This window comes from Rhinolophus sinicus, linkage group LG17, assembly GCF_036562045.2.
Source record: "Rhinolophus sinicus isolate RSC01 linkage group LG17, ASM3656204v1, whole genome shotgun sequence".
NCBI lineage: Eukaryota > Metazoa > Chordata > Mammalia > Chiroptera > Rhinolophidae > Rhinolophus > Rhinolophus sinicus.
The window spans coordinates 844,123-860,821 of record NC_133766.1 but is presented as its reverse complement, the minus strand read 5'-3'; the positions used below and the strand labels follow the sequence as shown (position 1 = coordinate 860,821).

Here is a 16,699-nt window from a genome sequence, read left to right as displayed (position 1 = left end):
GCCTCCCTCCCTCCCTTTTTCCCTCCTTCCCTCCCCCCTCCTGCCTCCTTCCTTCCTTTGTCAGCATTTTTGTCAGGCACTGGACTGAATGATGAGGAAATACACCAGAAGACGTACAAACTTGTGAGGAGCTCACAGCCTGGCGGGCGGGACAGGAGAACTTCTTGTTTCAGTGAAGATGCAAAGAAGGAAATATGCTCGAAGAACTTAGAGAAGAGTTAACCGACTCTGTCCTCGAGAGTCAGACGAGGCTTCACAGAGACGGTGGCACTTAATTATTTAAAAAGTGAACATTTCAAAAAGTTTGCTGGGCGGCTGGAACAGCACAAGCAGAAGAATGGCTCTTGAGGGGCCCAGCAGGGCGGGAAGGCCGGGACACAGCTGAGTCCGCTCAGAAAGCCTGTTGACTTAAGCAGAGTGGCTGATAAATCACTTTTCTCTCATGCTACAAATATTTGCCAAAGCTGTTCTCTTGTGAAGTGGCAGCTGTGAGCCCAGAGGGGGACATTAACGTCTTCCTTTAATTTTTTGCAAGTTTGTTTCCTCTACTTTTCTCTCTCTTTACATCTCTACTGAGTGATGAAAAATTGGCCTGGCCTAAGAAAAATGAACTGATAGTCTGTGGAGGGGAGACCCTTTTAGTTCCCTGAAGAGGCGAGAAGAACTCAGGGGAAGGAAGCAGACGAGGCCATGACACTTTGTGCCCTGCCAGGCTGGCCTGACACCATGGACACGGACAAACTGCTGTGCAGGGAAGAAAAGGCAACGCTGCTGGGCCGAGGGAGGTGAACATATTGTGTCTGATTTCCAGTCCCGATAGAGCATGATGGCCTTTCCACGCCCTGGGGTCGTGACCTTGTCCCTGGCCACCACCCTGGCCTCACGCCGACTGTCCTGCCATCGCCCCCATCACACTGGCCCTTCTGTTCTGTCCACATCCCCGTGTGTATTGAATGTGTGGAAGGCAGATTAATTGTCTTGCAAGTTTATAGGTCGGTGCAGTAAGATGAACCTCACCTAAACATGACGTGGAGGGAGGGACTCTGAACTCCAGGCTTGAGGCTGGCGTTGAGAGAGACCGTTGGGGGTCTTAGGAGGGGGTGAGTCTATCTCATGTGAGGAAGGATATTAAAGTATGAATGAAAGATGGTGTGTGATCATTTAGATTATTTTACAGCAAACAGGTAATAAGTCCTCTCCGTTCCACCAGAAGCAGAGTTCACTGCCCTGCACGGCTCCCTGGCCTGGCTTGGCCATGTGACATTTTGGCCAATGTTACAGGCTGACGTGTTCGGAAAGACATGATGTGTCTGTAGGAAGGCTTGCCGTCGTGCACGTCTGCCACCTCCGAGAGAAGAATGTGATGTGGACTGTCTACCAGCCAAAAGGGAGCAGCAGTAACTTGGTCACGGCCAGATGACCAGCTGGGGGGCACTTTTCATAAACAGGGCTTGTTGGACAGTAAACAGGGTCTGTGCCTTCCGCCATCACGGCCCCCACCCCGTCCCAAACCAGAACAGACAAACTCTAAGCAACAGAAGACACTCAGTGGAGCACAGCTCCGATTTCAGTTTGTAAGGCCACCAGCTCCCTTCCCCCCTCCCCTCGTTTCTGTCTCATTTCATCTTGAACGCGAGTGGGATGGAACGAAGCTTCATTTTACAGCCTCGAGGTCTTAACTAGAACCACCTGGGTGAGATGCGCCCAGTCTCTGTGGAAACACCGGCTTCAGAATTGTCACCTGCTGATGGGGGTGGCAAAGCATCAGAATGAAAGAGCCGCAGGTTTTTGCTGATAGAAACCCGAGTAGGTGTCTCCCCACGTTAGTGTCAGCAAACTTCACTGAGGAAAGGAACTGATTCTAGGAAAACCTGTCACCTGAAGGACCCATGTCGCTGCCAGGTGCCCGAAGAGGACTTGGAGTGGCCCTGTCCCCTGGAGGGGCTGAGCCAAGTGACCAATGGCTACATGCACTGGCTTGTACGCCAGCGTCCATCGGCTTTATTGGTGCCATCGGACCAGCTTTCCTCCTGGCGACGTGTGACCGTGTGTCGTGCGGGGTGGCCTGCAGGGTCTCTGCTCCCGCTCCCCATACAAGAACGCAGGATATGGTGAGGCCAAAAAGGAACACCCACGGAGCCATAGGTAGGGGAGTCATACCACTTTATTCTCTCTGGCGGCACTATACTCTCACTGGAGGCTGGATACACACTGTCCGCAAACCGCCATCCACGCTTGCCAGCCCAGCCGCCGTCTTCTTGCTAGCCCCATTCTTTTTTCTCCTTCTCTTCCTCCCTCTCCTTCTTAGCCACAGCAGTTATATTAGTGGCCAATGGCTCACTGGTTACAGCTGACGGCCAACTAGCCACAGCTGATGGCCATGCAATCACAGTTGGCCATTTACTACCTGAGCCAACACCTTTCTATGTGAGGCCGAGAGCCTGGAGACTGCTTTTTGGGGCTCTGCCCCCACACCGTGGAATTCAGCTGACCGGCTCAGCTTCTCCAGCAAAGCAGGCTCTCGGGCAACCCCTCTTGATAGAACTGGGTTTAATGTTAATGTAACTCACGGCGCGGTCAGTGTGTCCATCTGAGCACCGAACAGTTGCCACACACATCGTGTTTCTGATGTAAACGTGCCCTCCTGACATGCCCTCCTTTCCTGTACAGCTGACGCTGAACAACAGGTTTGAACCGCCCAGCTCCGCGTACACACCGAGTCTTCCCCAATGAATACGTGTACTGTTCTCGTTTCTCCTTTTTTAACATGTATTTTTCAGTTACACTCAACATACAGCATTATATTAGCTTCAGGTGTGCCGCATAGTCGTTACGGTGGTTTTATTTACTTGCAGCAAGTGAAGGAGACGCACGGCTCACATGTACATCTCTGTCTGGGGAAGGAGGCTCAGCTGTTGCTTATATACAAATCTCCTGGAGTAGCAGCTGCCCCTGCCAAACACTGGACTACCTTTTAGCGGTCAGCAAGAGCAGGAAGGACAGCCCGACCTTGAGGCACCCGTCCTACCTGACAGACAGGGTACAGAAGAGAGACCTTCCGCGTGGGGTCTGCCTCCAAAGGTCTTACTCTTTTTGTTAGAGCAAATCAACAGGAATTCGGAAGACAGTCGACCCACAGGCGGTACAGAACCGACTTTTCTTGACGCTGAGCACGCTGGGGATGGAGGTGAGTCACTGCGGACGGGCTCGGGGGTATTTCTAGAAGGACGAGGCTTCGCTGGATGAGCTCTGAGAAGCCCCTCAGTCTCACGTGAGCTGGTGTGGCTGGCGCTGCCCGCTCTGCCCCACAGTCACGGCGGTGTGGACAGTGTGGGCGCTGGGCAGAGGGACTTCCCGCTGGCCTGTCGGAGCCCCGGGCAGCCGCTCGCCCTGCCTGTCGTCCGTCTGGGCCCCACGCGCGACTGCTGCTGAGGTCCTTTGTCCACTGGGACAACACACCAGAGTGTCTGAAGGAAACAACCTCAGATTCCCCGTTCTGGTGGACTCCCCTACACAAGGGGTTTACAAACTGATTATTTCGAGGGATTGTTAAGCATAGATTTTTTTTTAACAGTTCCCGTCCCCAAAACACCAACTCTGTGCATTTGGACCCTGGGGCCCTGTCTTTTATGTGACGCTTCCCCACGCCTGTGTCACACAGCAGTGTTACTTGTTCCAGACCCGTAGTCTGGGGCCGAGTATAAACTCACATAAAATCACCCTTACAGCTGGCACCCCAGGATGGGAGCCGTTTTGGGTGAGTATTGGCAGCAGCATAAGTTGGGAGACAGTCACTAAGACCTAATTGCTCAGGAGGCAAACAGACCTTCCTTTACCCCCGACCTGTTTGCTGGTCCTGCGATCTCAGGCAAACAAGTCACCTGACACCACTCCGAGGTGCCTCGCTCCCCGCAGAGCAGGGTGCTGGGGGGACTGACGGGATGGCGTGGGCCGCGGTGAGGGGAAACGTCACCACTGTGAGACTGTGGATGGACGGCACACTGACCACTAGGTACTCGCCCGTTTGTTTTCATTGTTGCCTTTGCATTGGGCCCGTCTTTCCGCTTATGTGTAAGGTTACTGACGAGACTAAATTCCCTGTAATGTCACCCTGGACGGCACGGACTGCGGGGCCTGTTTTCAGTGCCAAGGTCACAAAACGCCCGGCTTATTTCTGAATTATCAGGGCGCAGGCCAGCCGAGATTGAGGGAGCAGGACTGCAGGCCAGTGTGCGCACGGCCCCCGTAGCCACCCCAGGACTGAGCCAGGTGAGGACGAGGCCACGGAACACGCATCGGGTCTGTGTCTCAGGAGATCCTCTCTGTCGCTGTGACAACAGGAGACTCTCGTGTGGGTCAGGGGAGAGGGTTTGAGGGAAACGTGGAGTGTGAGCGGCGACTGTCAGAAGCTGTAGAAGTTGACAAGGACCAGAGGAGGCAGGTAGACGGGAGCGTAGAGAGGAAGGAGCGCGGTGTGAGGGTCGCAGAGGACCTGGCAGGGAAGCCCCTGTGGAGGAGAGCGGTCAGGCAGCCACTGCTGTGAGCTCACCAGGTAGACAGAGCGCCAGGCTCCCCGGCAGGCGGTGCAGCCGAGGACGGGACCTGCCACCTCTGCTGTGAGCTGTGCGACCTCGGGCAGCAGGGCCCTTGTGAGAGTCGGTTCGTCGCCTGTAACGGGAGGTGGTAAATGTTAGTGTCTCTTCATCTTGCGGCTGTGACACGCGTTAAGTCCATCCACAGGGAGAGGTATTAGCAGAGCGTAAATAATACGTGTTAGCTGTTTTATGCTGTGGAAATAAAGGAGAATACGGATTTTAATTATATATAATTATATGTTTTAATACATGTATGAAACCAACAGAGGAACACACTGTTTGCACGCTTGTAACTTCCGTTTTAAAATCTGCTTTTCTCTGTAAAGTGGTTCCAACCAGCTCTTCCTGACTCTGGGTATTTCGCTCCCAGCCCCAGCCTGAGGCTGGGCGAAATGTCCATGCCTCCCCAAGAGCAGGAGGGCAAGACTACAGGGGACCCGAGAGGGTCAGGCCATGTGACAGTAGGTCCAGAGTAAGCACTCAGATCCCGGAGGGGCTGGGGGGCGGCTTCCTTGTGCACCCAGGAGCAGGTAGCGCTGCTCTGTCACTCAGTCACCAAGAGTCCCCTCCCCAGTGTTAGGCCCATTACTTGGTGCAGGCGTTATGCGATCGCAGGGGCCTGGTCAGTGAGCTGAGGGTTGCAGTGTAGTTTGGGGGACACCCTCATACATCAGTGGTCACAGGACGATGTGCTCGTAGCAAGGAAAGCAGGACACAGTCTGGAGGGAGCCCCACGGAGCAACATTTCAATCATATCAGAAATAGGAGAAGGCGTCTCCATGTGGGGAGGGCTTGAGCTGAGTTTAAAATAAAGAGTAAGAGGTAACTGGGTAAGGGACCCTCAGATGGGGTCTGAGCTGGACAGTGACAGGCAGTGACAGCGCCACTTCCTGGAGTGTCCTCGCAGCTGGATTGAAGGGGGGCTTATAGGCCGTGAGGCCAGAACACTCAGCAGAGTTCAAAATCATAGAGTTGAACACCAGCCTCATGAGTTGGGAGCATCGCAAATTTTCAGCAGAAGAGTGAGAGATCAAATGTGCATCTTAGAGCAGACTGGCCATGGTTTGGAGTGAATTAGAGGATAGCAGACGAGAGACGGAAAGACTGAAAGGCCAGGCGATAAACCAGGCCATGGATGAAGGGCCTGCGATGGAGAAGCTGGGGCGGACTTCAAGAAGTGTCACCCCAAGGAATTCTGCAGAGCTGGGTGCCCACTGGGTGTGTGGAGTGAGTGACAAAGGTTCTGGAGTCTCTAGTGGGAGGGGCTCCAGGTCAGTCAGATAAGACAGGAATCAGAAGAAAAATGGATCTGGAATTTGCAACCCACATTGTTCTTTATAACACCCCCAAGGCATGAAATCATTAGCAACAGGCAAGGGCAGCAGAAAGAGCAGGTCCTACAGAGGAGAAATGAGGACAAAGGCAGCGCCCGGGGCACAGTGGGGGGCGGGGGGCAGGAGAGCCCAGCTGCCTCGTTGCTGACGCCACTTCACTAGGACTGTTTCCCAGGACTTGCAGATGCTGCCGAGACGTCTCAGGGGTGTGGGTCCTGGGAGAAGACGGATCCAGAGAGGCAGCACGGATTGCTGGAACAATCTGGGAATTTGACAGACCACACTTTGGAAAGAAATCAACAAAGCTCCTGTTTTACATTCTTCAGAAGCAGTGCCCCGAAGGCCACCCTGGAATGTCATTCTCAGGAAGTGGAAGGTCACCGCTCAGTACTTCCCACGGCCTAACTCCCTGGTGACTCGCACAGGCTCCTGCCTGGACCAGACCCGTGTGGGGGACCATTCCCTTTAACCCTGGCCCTGGGGTCACCGCTGGCTTCCACAGCCGGAGCTGTGTGACCAGGACGTGTGCCAAGTGCCTGTTTCCATCTGGGTCCCTGCCCGTGCGTGGCTCCTGCAGTGGCCGAAGGTCTTGGCTTCCTGGTGTGTTGTCACCTCACTGCAGTGGGAACTGGAACCAAAGGAGGTCTGAGCTATTATTTTATTGTGGCCTTCTTCCTTTAGGAGGGAAACATTTTTTTAAAAATGGAGAATGATTCAGGATCTTGCAAACTTAGAGAAAGAAAGGAAAGGAAACGGAAGAGGGGTGCTTAGCGAGGCCCAGGCCTGGTAGACATCCCTTGCTGCCCAGGCGCAGTTTTCTCTGGTTGCAGAGGGACGGTCCACCTGCCCCAGAAGGAGCAGGACACACAGACAAGCTGGGAGCAGCACGGTGCCCGGGACGGGTGGCCGGCCAGACACGAGGACCCTGGAGAGCCTGGCTGCGTCTTCCTCCCAATAGCGGCTTTATTTCCTTTTCTTTCATGTTCCTCTTTCACATTCTTTCCCTTCTCTGCGTCCTTTCTCTGCCCTTTCTATCTCCTATCTCTTCTCTCTATTTCTTCCTGTTGTTCCTTCCTTGTTGCTGGGATTCCCTTCTGCCTTCTGGTCCCTCTTACCCTTTCTCCTTGAAGGGAGTAATTAACGTGCGGACTCTGGAGCCAGATTTCTGGGTTTGACCTGTGCTCCGTCACATGGGTAGGTTTCTGAACTTTTGTGCATGACATTTTCCCCACCATCAGGGACCAATACTAAGAGTATGGACTTCTGAGTTTTGCTCTCAGGGTTGGTTACATACAGTGATTAAGACACGCAGCGCAAACGTGGCAGTTAATTCACATGCCGTCAGCGTGAGACGCTGCTATTGACGTTTAGGTCTCCTTTGGAAGCCCAGCTCTCTCCCCAGCCATCATTTACTGCCATCGAAGCGCCTGAGAAACGAGGGTCCCCCACCCCGGCTCCCACACGGTCCCTTTGCACGTAACATCTAAAAAACTAGGCTCTTGTCAGGGGAGCCCTTCCTGAGTCATTCCATTTTTACCTCTATTCTCTGTCACGCAAAGGAGTGAGCCGTGTTGTCCTTTCTCATGTCCTATTTGTGGGTGACGTCAAGATGTTAGACAAAGCAATGCGTGTGGAACCAACCGGAGTTAATGACAAACAACCAGCCTGTAGTTTAATGGCCAAGCAGACACAGGATTTGAATTCATCTCTGAATTAAATGAATGGAACTATTCAGTTTTCAGACTGTGCTATTGTTGAGTCTGGCAGTCATGTGAGCCAACTTGTCTGACTGGCGTTGCTCCGATGGTATTTTCGCCTGTATGTTTGGCCTGGGCTGATGGATAGTGGGTTTTCCCTTGGAGGTAGTTCTTTTTTGCTTCTCTTGCCTCTTTTCTCCTGTTTCATCTCATTTCTAACTTTAAGATCCATTAACGGGAAGTGCCAGAACACAGCCTGCGGCAGCTTGGGTGGTTTCCCCAAAGTCCCGTTTCTGTTTGCAGACGGCTGTGAACGTGATGTGTCGGCTGAGCCCACCCTCCCGTGCCTGCCCCTCCCCGGCATAAACGACCACCATGCAGCCCTGTGGGGAAGAGCGTCCCGTCTGCATTTCTCAGGGTTTGCCAGGCTGTGCTGCAGGGACCCACAGCCTCAGGGACACTCGACTCCCTGCGCTGATGTGTCATTCACGTTATATTCAGAATGAGGCAACAGGTCCTTTGTCTCTGGCTGCCCGATCTGGAACGCAGACTCTCCAAGGTTGCCCCAGACGGAGAAGGGCGAGCGGGGAAAGCACTCCCTCCAGTCCACTCACTGGTCTCGGACTCTGCTGCTCGCCCAGCGGCCTGGGGAATCCTGGGGAGAGCTGCGTGTCGCTGCTGGGGTTTCTGGAGGCAAAGCCGCCTCCGTTCAAATTGCAGCTTTGCTACGTGATGCCGCTGTGACATTGGCCAGCTCCTTACCTGCTGTGCCTCAGTTTCCTCGTCCATAAACATTAGCAGGTGTTTTGCAGAGGCGATGCCCACAATTGGCATCATGGGGTTGGTGTGAGAAGTAAATGTGTTATTTATATAAAGGGCTTAGGACAACGTCTGCACCTGGCAAGCGGCGAGAAGGGGTTTTCAAAGTGTCATCCTTGACCCTTCAGGGCAGTCAGCACATTTTTGTTTTTTATTCATAGCCGACCTTCGAGAGGAAGGAAAGTGTGGGCGAGGCAGAGACTGGAGGGAAACCGCTCACTCTGGGGACACAGTGTCATCTACAAGGAGTGGCAGCGCCTCTTTGCGAAAACCTGACTCCCTGCAGTGTGACGCAGGCGTGAGAACCTCACATGTTTTCAGGTAGGTTTGTATAAGTTTCCTCTAAGTATTTACGAGAAGTCTGTGTCTTTTTCTCCAGAGACGGCCCATAATTTCATCAGATCCTTAAAAGGATCTGTTATTCTAAGTAGTTTAAGATCCTGTGTCCCTAACACTTGGCAGCATGAGTCTTAGGACGGGAAAGGGAGGGCTCGTGACATAACGCATCGTACTGTGACCCTGAGGGTGGACGTCCTGTGCACCCTTCTCCAGGGAAGGCTTCTGAACAGTCTGGGGGTCTGGCCCTCAAGTCCCGACCGCTCCCTCCCCACTGGTCAGACATGTCTCAACCGGGCAGGTGACCGGAGGTGGGAGAAACGCTGCTTGGGAAGGTGAACCCCAACCCTGCAGGGAACCACCACGTCTGTTTAGCTGAGTCTCTGGGGCCAAGATGGCCTCAGTCCTGTGACTAGAAGTAGCAGAGCAGTGGCAGGAAGTGAAGAAGACGCAACAGTCCTTTTCTGCTCTGTCCCCAGAGGTGGCCTGGGGGAGATGGAAGACGGGCCCTGAGTCACCTTCTGCCCACAGACTGCTGCTTCTCTGAACATGTCTCTGGGCCGTTAATGGGTTTCCAAGCAGATGGCTTAGTGTGACGCATTTATTTACCCTTATTGTTGAGCTGTGTGTGTGTCACTGGAAGCACACACCTTGTGGGCACGCACACAGAAGGGGCTCTTGGCCCCTGGGCCAGGAGCAGGGCGAGCTCAGCATCAGACGCAGATGAAATGACAGGAACAACCAACTGAAAAGCACACTGGGAGACGTGTTACATAAAATAATTTACTTCTCATTCCCAACGACCTTGCAGACCCACTGTGAGGACAGGCACACCCGGGAAGTCACAGCGGCCACAACAGGGCAAGACCCACCAAATGACAGGTGTGGCCCCTGGGGTCATCTGGAGACAACACCGAGGGACACAGGCATGCTGGTAAGAGCTCCGGGGACATGAACACAAGACCGCGCGAGACAAGAAGGTACAATCGGGAAACTGAGTCCTTCACACAGTGTGACTCGTACACACACACTCGGGCGTCTTCACTTTGCAGCCCAGTCTCTCGGCCTAAAAGCACAAGGTGCTCCCGTGTTCATCGATGCTGGGGGGTCGGCGTGTGTGCCCCTCACAGGCAGGGGTGTCAGGAGGATGAGGGCAGACTGACTTCCTGACCATTCAGGAACCACTCAGGGCTGGCCTGCACCTCCGTTTAGGACACGATACAATAATAAAAACATTGTACAAAATGGCATCATAAATAACAAATGAGAAATCTTCAAGTAGTTCCCATGCCTTGAAAAGTTGCAAACTTTTCCAACAATTCTACTGCTACGGTAACAACAGTAGTTCTAACAAGCGATGTCTCTTTTTCTCTCCCTCTCATTCAGTCTCGAGCCTGGAAAGAAGTGCCTCAGCCTCGGGCAGCCCTGTGTGCAGGGCGCAGTGAACACGGTGCCACCTGCCAGCGAGAGCCACGTGGGGCTTCCAGTCTGTGGAGACGCCTCCTGCACACAGCACCACCTTTCCCTTCCCTGCTGCTGGATCAGAGGGTAGGCGGACAGCCCAGAGCCATCCCGGGGACACAGACAGACAGCCACCGTGAAGCAAGGAGCCTCGTGTGACAGCTAACGGTCTCAGGACAAAACAAAATGAGGAGACAGAGCACCTTGGTCAGGAGAGGAAGAGAGCAGCGGGTCAGACGCCCGCGCTCCGTGCCGTGCCCTCGCTCAGCCGGCGTCGTATAGCAGGTGGAGCCCGTGTCCTCCCTCTCACCTGGCCTCCCGCCTGCCATCTCCCTGCCCACCCCGCTGCTGACGACCGTGCACCAGCACCCGGGCAAAGAAGGGGAGGCCAGCAGCTCAGGACTGAACGCGCCACCAGCAATCGCCCGCCCGAGACAGCACGGCGTCGGGCAAGCACCGGACTCTGGGTGTGTACTGCTTGCCAGAGCACTCATCCTGGCGGCCGTGCGGTTACACCAACCACGGCGTCCTGGAGCTTCTCCAGCAAGACCAGGGCCTTCCAGCCGCCTCGCACAGGTCAGCGTCCCCTTCTTAGCCAGTGAGGAGCCAGTCCTACCTGCCCATTCATCGCAGGGTGGACGCCCAGGGATGACAACATGCGTGTGATATGTAAGTGCACTAGCCCTGAGCTCCCGGGGTCTTTCCTGCCTGTTCGCACAGAAATCCGTATGCGTGTGTATAAACACGCACACACACATCCACGAGATAGAGCCACCTCCTCTAAGTGTCTAGACTTTGGAGAAAGTGCTGGCTAATGGAACCCATGTCCCTATGGATGTCACATGAAGTGTGACCGACCTGAGCTCCAACTGCCACCCATCTCTGAACACCCCGGCCTATCACACTGCTTTCTGGAACTTGCGTGACCCTGAAAACTCCAGGGGAGACTGGGCTGGACGGAGGCCCTGCGCTGACGAACATCGAAACAGCAAAACTACATCTAGAAGGACTGGCAGGCGGCAGGCGGCACGAAAACTAGGCTACGTGTGGGCAAAGCGCGAGCTCCACACACGGCGGGGTTTGGCCTCAGGCTGTCCAGGCAGAGTCTCGGCACGTCGGCCCCTCACTGTGGAGTGACCGTTAGGCGTACTGGGGGACCAGGGAGGGACAGTCCGCAGAGCTCCTGGCTGCACTCTGCGTCTCCGACCCACAGCCGGAAGGGCCCGCCAAGTCCAGGTAGAAGCGGGACTTGAGGAAGCGGCGGTAAGAATCCTTCTCCATCAGCTGGAAAACCTTCTTCTGGGCCTCGTCAAAGCAGCTGGCGGTGGGCTGCAGCACGTTCCGGCTCGTCTGCTCCCGGGTGCAGGAATCCAGGTTCACCTGCGGGCGGAGGCCAGGCGTGAGACACGGTGCCCGTGGAGGACGGGGGACCCTCTCTGCCCCAGGGACGAGGACGGGCGCTGGGCTCCACCCTGGAACGTGCGAGACGGTGGGCAGGGCCGTCTCCTCGATTCTTTGTCTCAAACTGGGGAGATGCAGCGGCATCATTCACTCAGGGAGGTTTCCTAGGTCCCCTGGCTGACAGAGCTCTGTCCTTGGCTGGCTCAAGGGCATCGCCCAGGTTACAGTGACCTCCTCCACGGCCAGGCCTCTCCCTTGGACTCACACGACCTACGACCGCGCCGACTGCACCTGGAGGGAGCCCCACACAGACCTACCTCCTTGGCTGCCTGCACGGAGATGAACTCGTTGTAGATCTTCTGGGCCTTGGGAGTCAGTTTCGAGGGTGACTTGGTTTTCTTGTACTGTTCACAGCTGACCCAGAAGTCAATGTTCTCCTCACTGTATTCAGACTTCAAGAAAGCTCTGAAAGCAGCCAGCCCACCTGTGACAGGAGGAAGAAGCACCAACGCCGTCACACTGGCTGGCCTCCTGGACCTTGTGTCCCAGATAAAGCCCAGTGCCTTTGGGGCCCACGTGGAGTCGGGAAATCCCTCATGTGTGTTTGGCATCTCGCATCCCAGTACTATCCTGTATCTCCTGCCCAAGGCTTAGAGTCTCTTGCAAGAAGGTGTCCTGTTTCCGAAATGCCTGTGCAGCCGTCAGTTGCCAATGGGTTTGGGAAAGGGCCCCTGAGGTTGGTTCTGCAAGAAATCTCAGTGTTTGGAATTGTCCCCTCTCCACTTTCCCCATGTGGTGACCGGGATGGCTTTCCTGGGGTTTCTGCATGACCTTCCCAGCACAGGTCACAAAGCTTGAGGGCTAAGTGTCTAACAGACTGGTTCTCCTGAGTGTGGGAGTCAGAAGACACCCCAGCCCGGTGCCGTGCCTGCGGCACAAGTGGAGTGTGAGTTAGCTGGGGGGGTGCGAGGGGGGGCGCTCACTTACATTCATGGCTGATCAGGTTTTCCAGTGATTCAGCCCATTTTTTGACCTCCTCTTGACTCACCCTAGAGACATGGAGGAAACAAATTATTTAAACGCCACGATCCAAAATTGGGGCAAGAAATGAAACATCCTGAATAAAATGCGGACATTTGATTTTCCATGGTTATGACGAGGCCTGCGGCTCATGAGCACCGTACATTGCAGAGGAAGCAACAGACCCGTGAAAATGGAGGCCGTGTCGACCCGCGCCCCGCTCAGCTGTGACAGGACCTGTGGGCCCGTCAGCCACACCTCGGTGGCCCTGCAGGCTTGGCTCTCACCTCTGACAGACGAGCCCTTTGTCCTTCTTGCTGTGGACGGCGTTGTGTTCACAGGAGTGTGACTTGTGCAGCAGGGAGCCCAGCCGGTGCTTCACATCTTTGGCGCTGCAGAGAGAGGAGGACACAGTGAGGGGGACCAGCTCCGTCTGAAAGACGCCCCCGCTCTGGGGTCCGTGACCAGGGAAGGGCAGGCTGCACTTAGCACGAACGCCCAGGAAAACGAGCCTCCACTCTGTGTCTGCCTGTGACTCGGTGCCAGCCAGGGTGGTGACCCTCCTGTTCCCCCAGCAGCTCTTCTGCAAACCTGTCATTTTCACCAATGCAATGTCATGGTACCGTCAACAGAAGCACTTGGAAAACGACTGATCTTTGGGCAATTTGTAGGGACTGGGAAGCAAGCAGTGACTGAAAGGGGACAGCTTCCTATGGTATGTCACCCCCTCAAGGGCGGTGGCTACTGCCACCGTCTGGCCGCTGGCAGAGGGGCCCTGGAGGAGGTGGGCCCTGGGATATGCCCAGGTGTGCGGCTGCCGCAGAGGGGGTGGAAAATGACAGCGGTCCCCCAGCTCCAGGCTGGCCTCTGGGGACGCTGCTGCAGCTGCTTTCATTTGTGACCTTGGCTCTGGGAGGACGGTTACTCTGTAAAGGACAGTTGAGGCTTCAAAACAATCAGGAGAAGCGGGGGAGTCCTCCCTGAGGCTCTGACGGTGTTGTCAGAGCAGCGTCTCCCCCGCCTGCGGCTCTTCCAGGGCAGACAGGGAACCGCAGGGCACGAGACTTACAGACAGCACCTGACCTGCTGTGAGCTCAGCTTTCTCACTCTCTGCTAATTCCTCTTTTGCGTGGATCTATTTTATTATAAAAGTCCAGACATCATTTTAAGGGAAAAATGTCGTTTTAAAAGAAATTAATGATGACAGGATCCGACGCAGATCAAACAAAGCCCCACGTCCGAGGACCTTACATGAGGGGGGCTGTGAAACGTCAGGGGCGCGACTGTGCAGGGCTCCAGAAAGCTCGGATTTCTGGGGCTGCCCCTTGAAACACTGCTTTCTCTCCCTCACCAATCTGCTTCCCCAGGTGCCCAGGGGCTGCAAAACCCTCCTTAATGATGGCCAGGCATCTCCTGAAGGCCCAGGTGGTTCCACAGGGAGGGGCTCCCTGCGCCGTGACTCGGGGAAAACACCGGTCACTTCACGTTCCCACTGAGCCCGGCAGTTACTGCCAAAGCAGCCGTTCGCACAGTTGGCAGTTTGCTGAGGGAGCACATGACACTCGTCCTCATAACACAAAACAACCACAACGATAAACACAGAAAGGACTCCAGGGGTCCTGGACTTCACGTGACTCTGCCCCCCAGCACCTATGTATGTGACCCACAGCAGAGCCTCAGGCGCGGACACCGGCAGGAAGGGGGACCAGGCAGTTTGCGGCTCAGCGGAGGGCAGGGCCGGCAGCCATGCAGTGGCCCGTCTGCCTGCACAGCACCGGCTCCTGACACCCTGCGTTTTGCACGACTCATCCCCTATGTAGGTTGGCTGAGTGTGGGGTATTTGCTGTTTGGGTGCCGGACGCTGCTAGTGGAGGCCACTTACTTCACAGGTGCTCTGTGCCAGACCCTCCCAGCCACGGAAGAATAGGGACAGGGAATAGCCTTCCTCCCCTCAGTGAGAGCACAGCAAAGGTAAGGTGCTAGGAGTGAGTACACAGCAGACGGCTGTCTCTCCAAACTAGAACTGAAGGCGGTTTCTACTCACAGGGAAAGAAGGCCTGGAGCGCCTACAGATTGTCACCTCCACTGTCACGTCACATCACATACACACCCTCGTTTTGTATGTTATGTCAACTGCCTGACACACAAGCATTCCCCAAAAGCACTTATATAGCTTTTTATAAAAAGCCAAAGACACATGAGTGGCTGCATAGCCTGAAGTTTTCTTTCACCAAGACACAGTACATGATAAAACAATGTGTTTGGGAGGAGGCCATCCTCAGAAACCCTAAAAGACATGTTACCATCAGCATTTCTCAACCAACCACCACTCACCTAAGACATTTGGAGAACGAGAGGGAGGGGCAGAGATGAGGGGTTTGGAAACTCAAGTCGGATTACAAGCTCGCTCCTTATAAGAACACAGAGGGAGAGGGACACTGCAGCACCACACAGGAGCATTGCGCCTTTCCCGGGAGGTGGCCAAACCTCATTCTGGGGGACCATCCCCTCAGCAACACCTAGTCTGCCATCGGGAGCCCAGTGCATAGCTCTCTGTGCCCAGCGATGCTCAAACAGCAGCAGGAATGACAGACCACGTTATATTGTCCAAAACCTCAGGTCCCTTCTCACTGAGAGCTGGCTTGTCCGAGGGGCAGAACACTCCCCAAACCAAGGTCAAACGCAACACCAGACGGGGGAGAACGCACTCCTCCAGTCACAATTTCTAACTAGTCTGGGAGGAAAGCTAGGAAGTGGGTGCTGCCCTGCCCACACTCATTCCTGAGAACGAGGTTAGGGAGCAGGTAACTAACTAAGGAGCCTCTCCCCCAGTCCAGCCCCGGGGCAGGCGGGCGGCGAGAGACTGAGGTCCTCTTACCTCCTCAAGCAGGACGCCGGCAGCCCAGCGAGTCCTTTGCACATCGTGTAGGGGGTCCGGGCTCGCGGGAGGAGGGCGTCAGGGGCGTGCAGAGGCGCTGGCTTTTCCGAGGAAGATGCTGGCAGGACTGGGCGCTCCCTCCCCACCGGCCCCTTTTAAAGCCCAGCCAGCACCGGGCAGCCAATCAGCAGCGGCCCTGCCCCACCAGCTGCTCTCAGCCTCGCCTGCCTGTGGGGGAGGCAAGGAAGCAGGGCCCAGGCACCCACAGCTCAGAGTGCGCCCACGGGAAATCCTCCTGCAAAGCAGACAGAATTGGCTCCATGTCTCTACCGATATCTGGGGTTTTGAAATTCTAGAAAAGGGAGAGAAAGGGGTTTACAAGACTACAAAGCACGGGGTTTATTCATTTTTCTGTAAAAACAGGGAAAGGGCGAGTGGCCTCCTGGAAGGACAGGTGTTAGCAGGAGCTCCCGGGCTTATGCCGGGGCTGACTCCCAAGGCATTTCTTTTTCTGGGGTTAGAAAGAGCATAGCACGGTGCAAGGTGCCATCGTCACTGTTTTCAAAGGGGAGTTGGCAGCACCACGGTTCCCAGCCGGGCCTGCAGGAGTGGCCTGTGGGTGGTCACGTCCACGCAGGAGGGGGCGGGGCAGCGGGAAGGCCCACGGTCACCTGCCCCACAGCACTGAACACCAGCCCAAGGGGACAGATTCTCTGCCTCGTCCTCAGCCCACTGCGGATGCTTTTCCAGAACTCGCACTCAGAACAGCGCAGCCAGCACCAACAATGTCTGCTGCACGTGCCTGCCTCCCACAAGAAGCTGTAGCACGTCAGCCTGAGGCCCAGAGGATGGCGGAAGTGAGCACACACGTATAGGGGCCCTTACTTGTCTGCACGTGACTTACGTCTTATTATGTCTTGTGTAATTCTCGGTCTCCAAGCCGGTATTTCAAAACATGGAGAGAGGGAACGAGAAGCACAGAGGAGGAAAACATGCAGTTTCCTTGCACGGCCCAGCCTTCAGCGTGAGCGTAAGAACATTTGACCCTGCAGGTGCTTCTGGGTACCTGGGCGTCAGTGTCTTTTACACACAAGATGAGTGACTGGCTGCGTCAACCAATCACGCCGCCGTCTCCACGGTCATCAGCGTCAAAGGGAT

General features: G+C 55.2%; 1 protein-coding gene across 2 annotated transcripts; it reads right to left on the bottom strand.

Moving 5' to 3' along the window:
* Positions 1 to 9,544: 9,544 nt before the first annotated feature.
* Positions 9,545 to 15,701, bottom strand: RGS4 (regulator of G protein signaling 4). Of its 2 annotated transcripts, XM_019747363.2 has the most exons (5): positions 15,542 to 15,701; positions 12,951 to 13,055; positions 12,631 to 12,692; positions 11,961 to 12,127; positions 9,545 to 11,622 (listed from the first exon to the last, which is right to left on the bottom strand). In XM_019747363.2, exons 1-5 carry the CDS (start codon positions 15,583 to 15,585, stop codon positions 11,383 to 11,385), a joined length of 618 nt encoding a protein of 205 aa, XP_019602922.2. In that variant the 5' UTR covers positions 15,586 to 15,701; the 3' UTR covers positions 9,545 to 11,382. The 2 variants fall into 2 exon arrangements, with proteins under 2 accessions (XP_019602922.2, XP_074178215.1); XM_074322114.1 differs by lacking the exon at positions 11,961 to 12,127 and having other exon boundaries at positions 11,410 to 11,622.
* Between the last annotated feature and the right edge of the window lie 998 nt (positions 15,702 to 16,699).

Bases quoted from the DNA above. Each gene is read 5' to 3' on its own strand.
- RGS4 (XM_019747363.2), bottom strand. From the start codon at position 15,585: ATGTGCAAAGGACTCGCTGGGCTGCCGGCGTCCTGCTTGAGGAG. The intron at 12,693-12,950 runs GTGAGAGCCAAG...CCATGTCTCTAG, and splicing joins AAAGGGCTCGTCTGTCAGAG to GGTGAGTCAAGAGGAGGTCA. The intron at 12,128-12,630 runs GTAAGTGAGCGC...CTCCTGTCACAG, and splicing joins AAACCTGATCAGCCATGAAT to GTGGGCTGGCTGCTTTCAGA.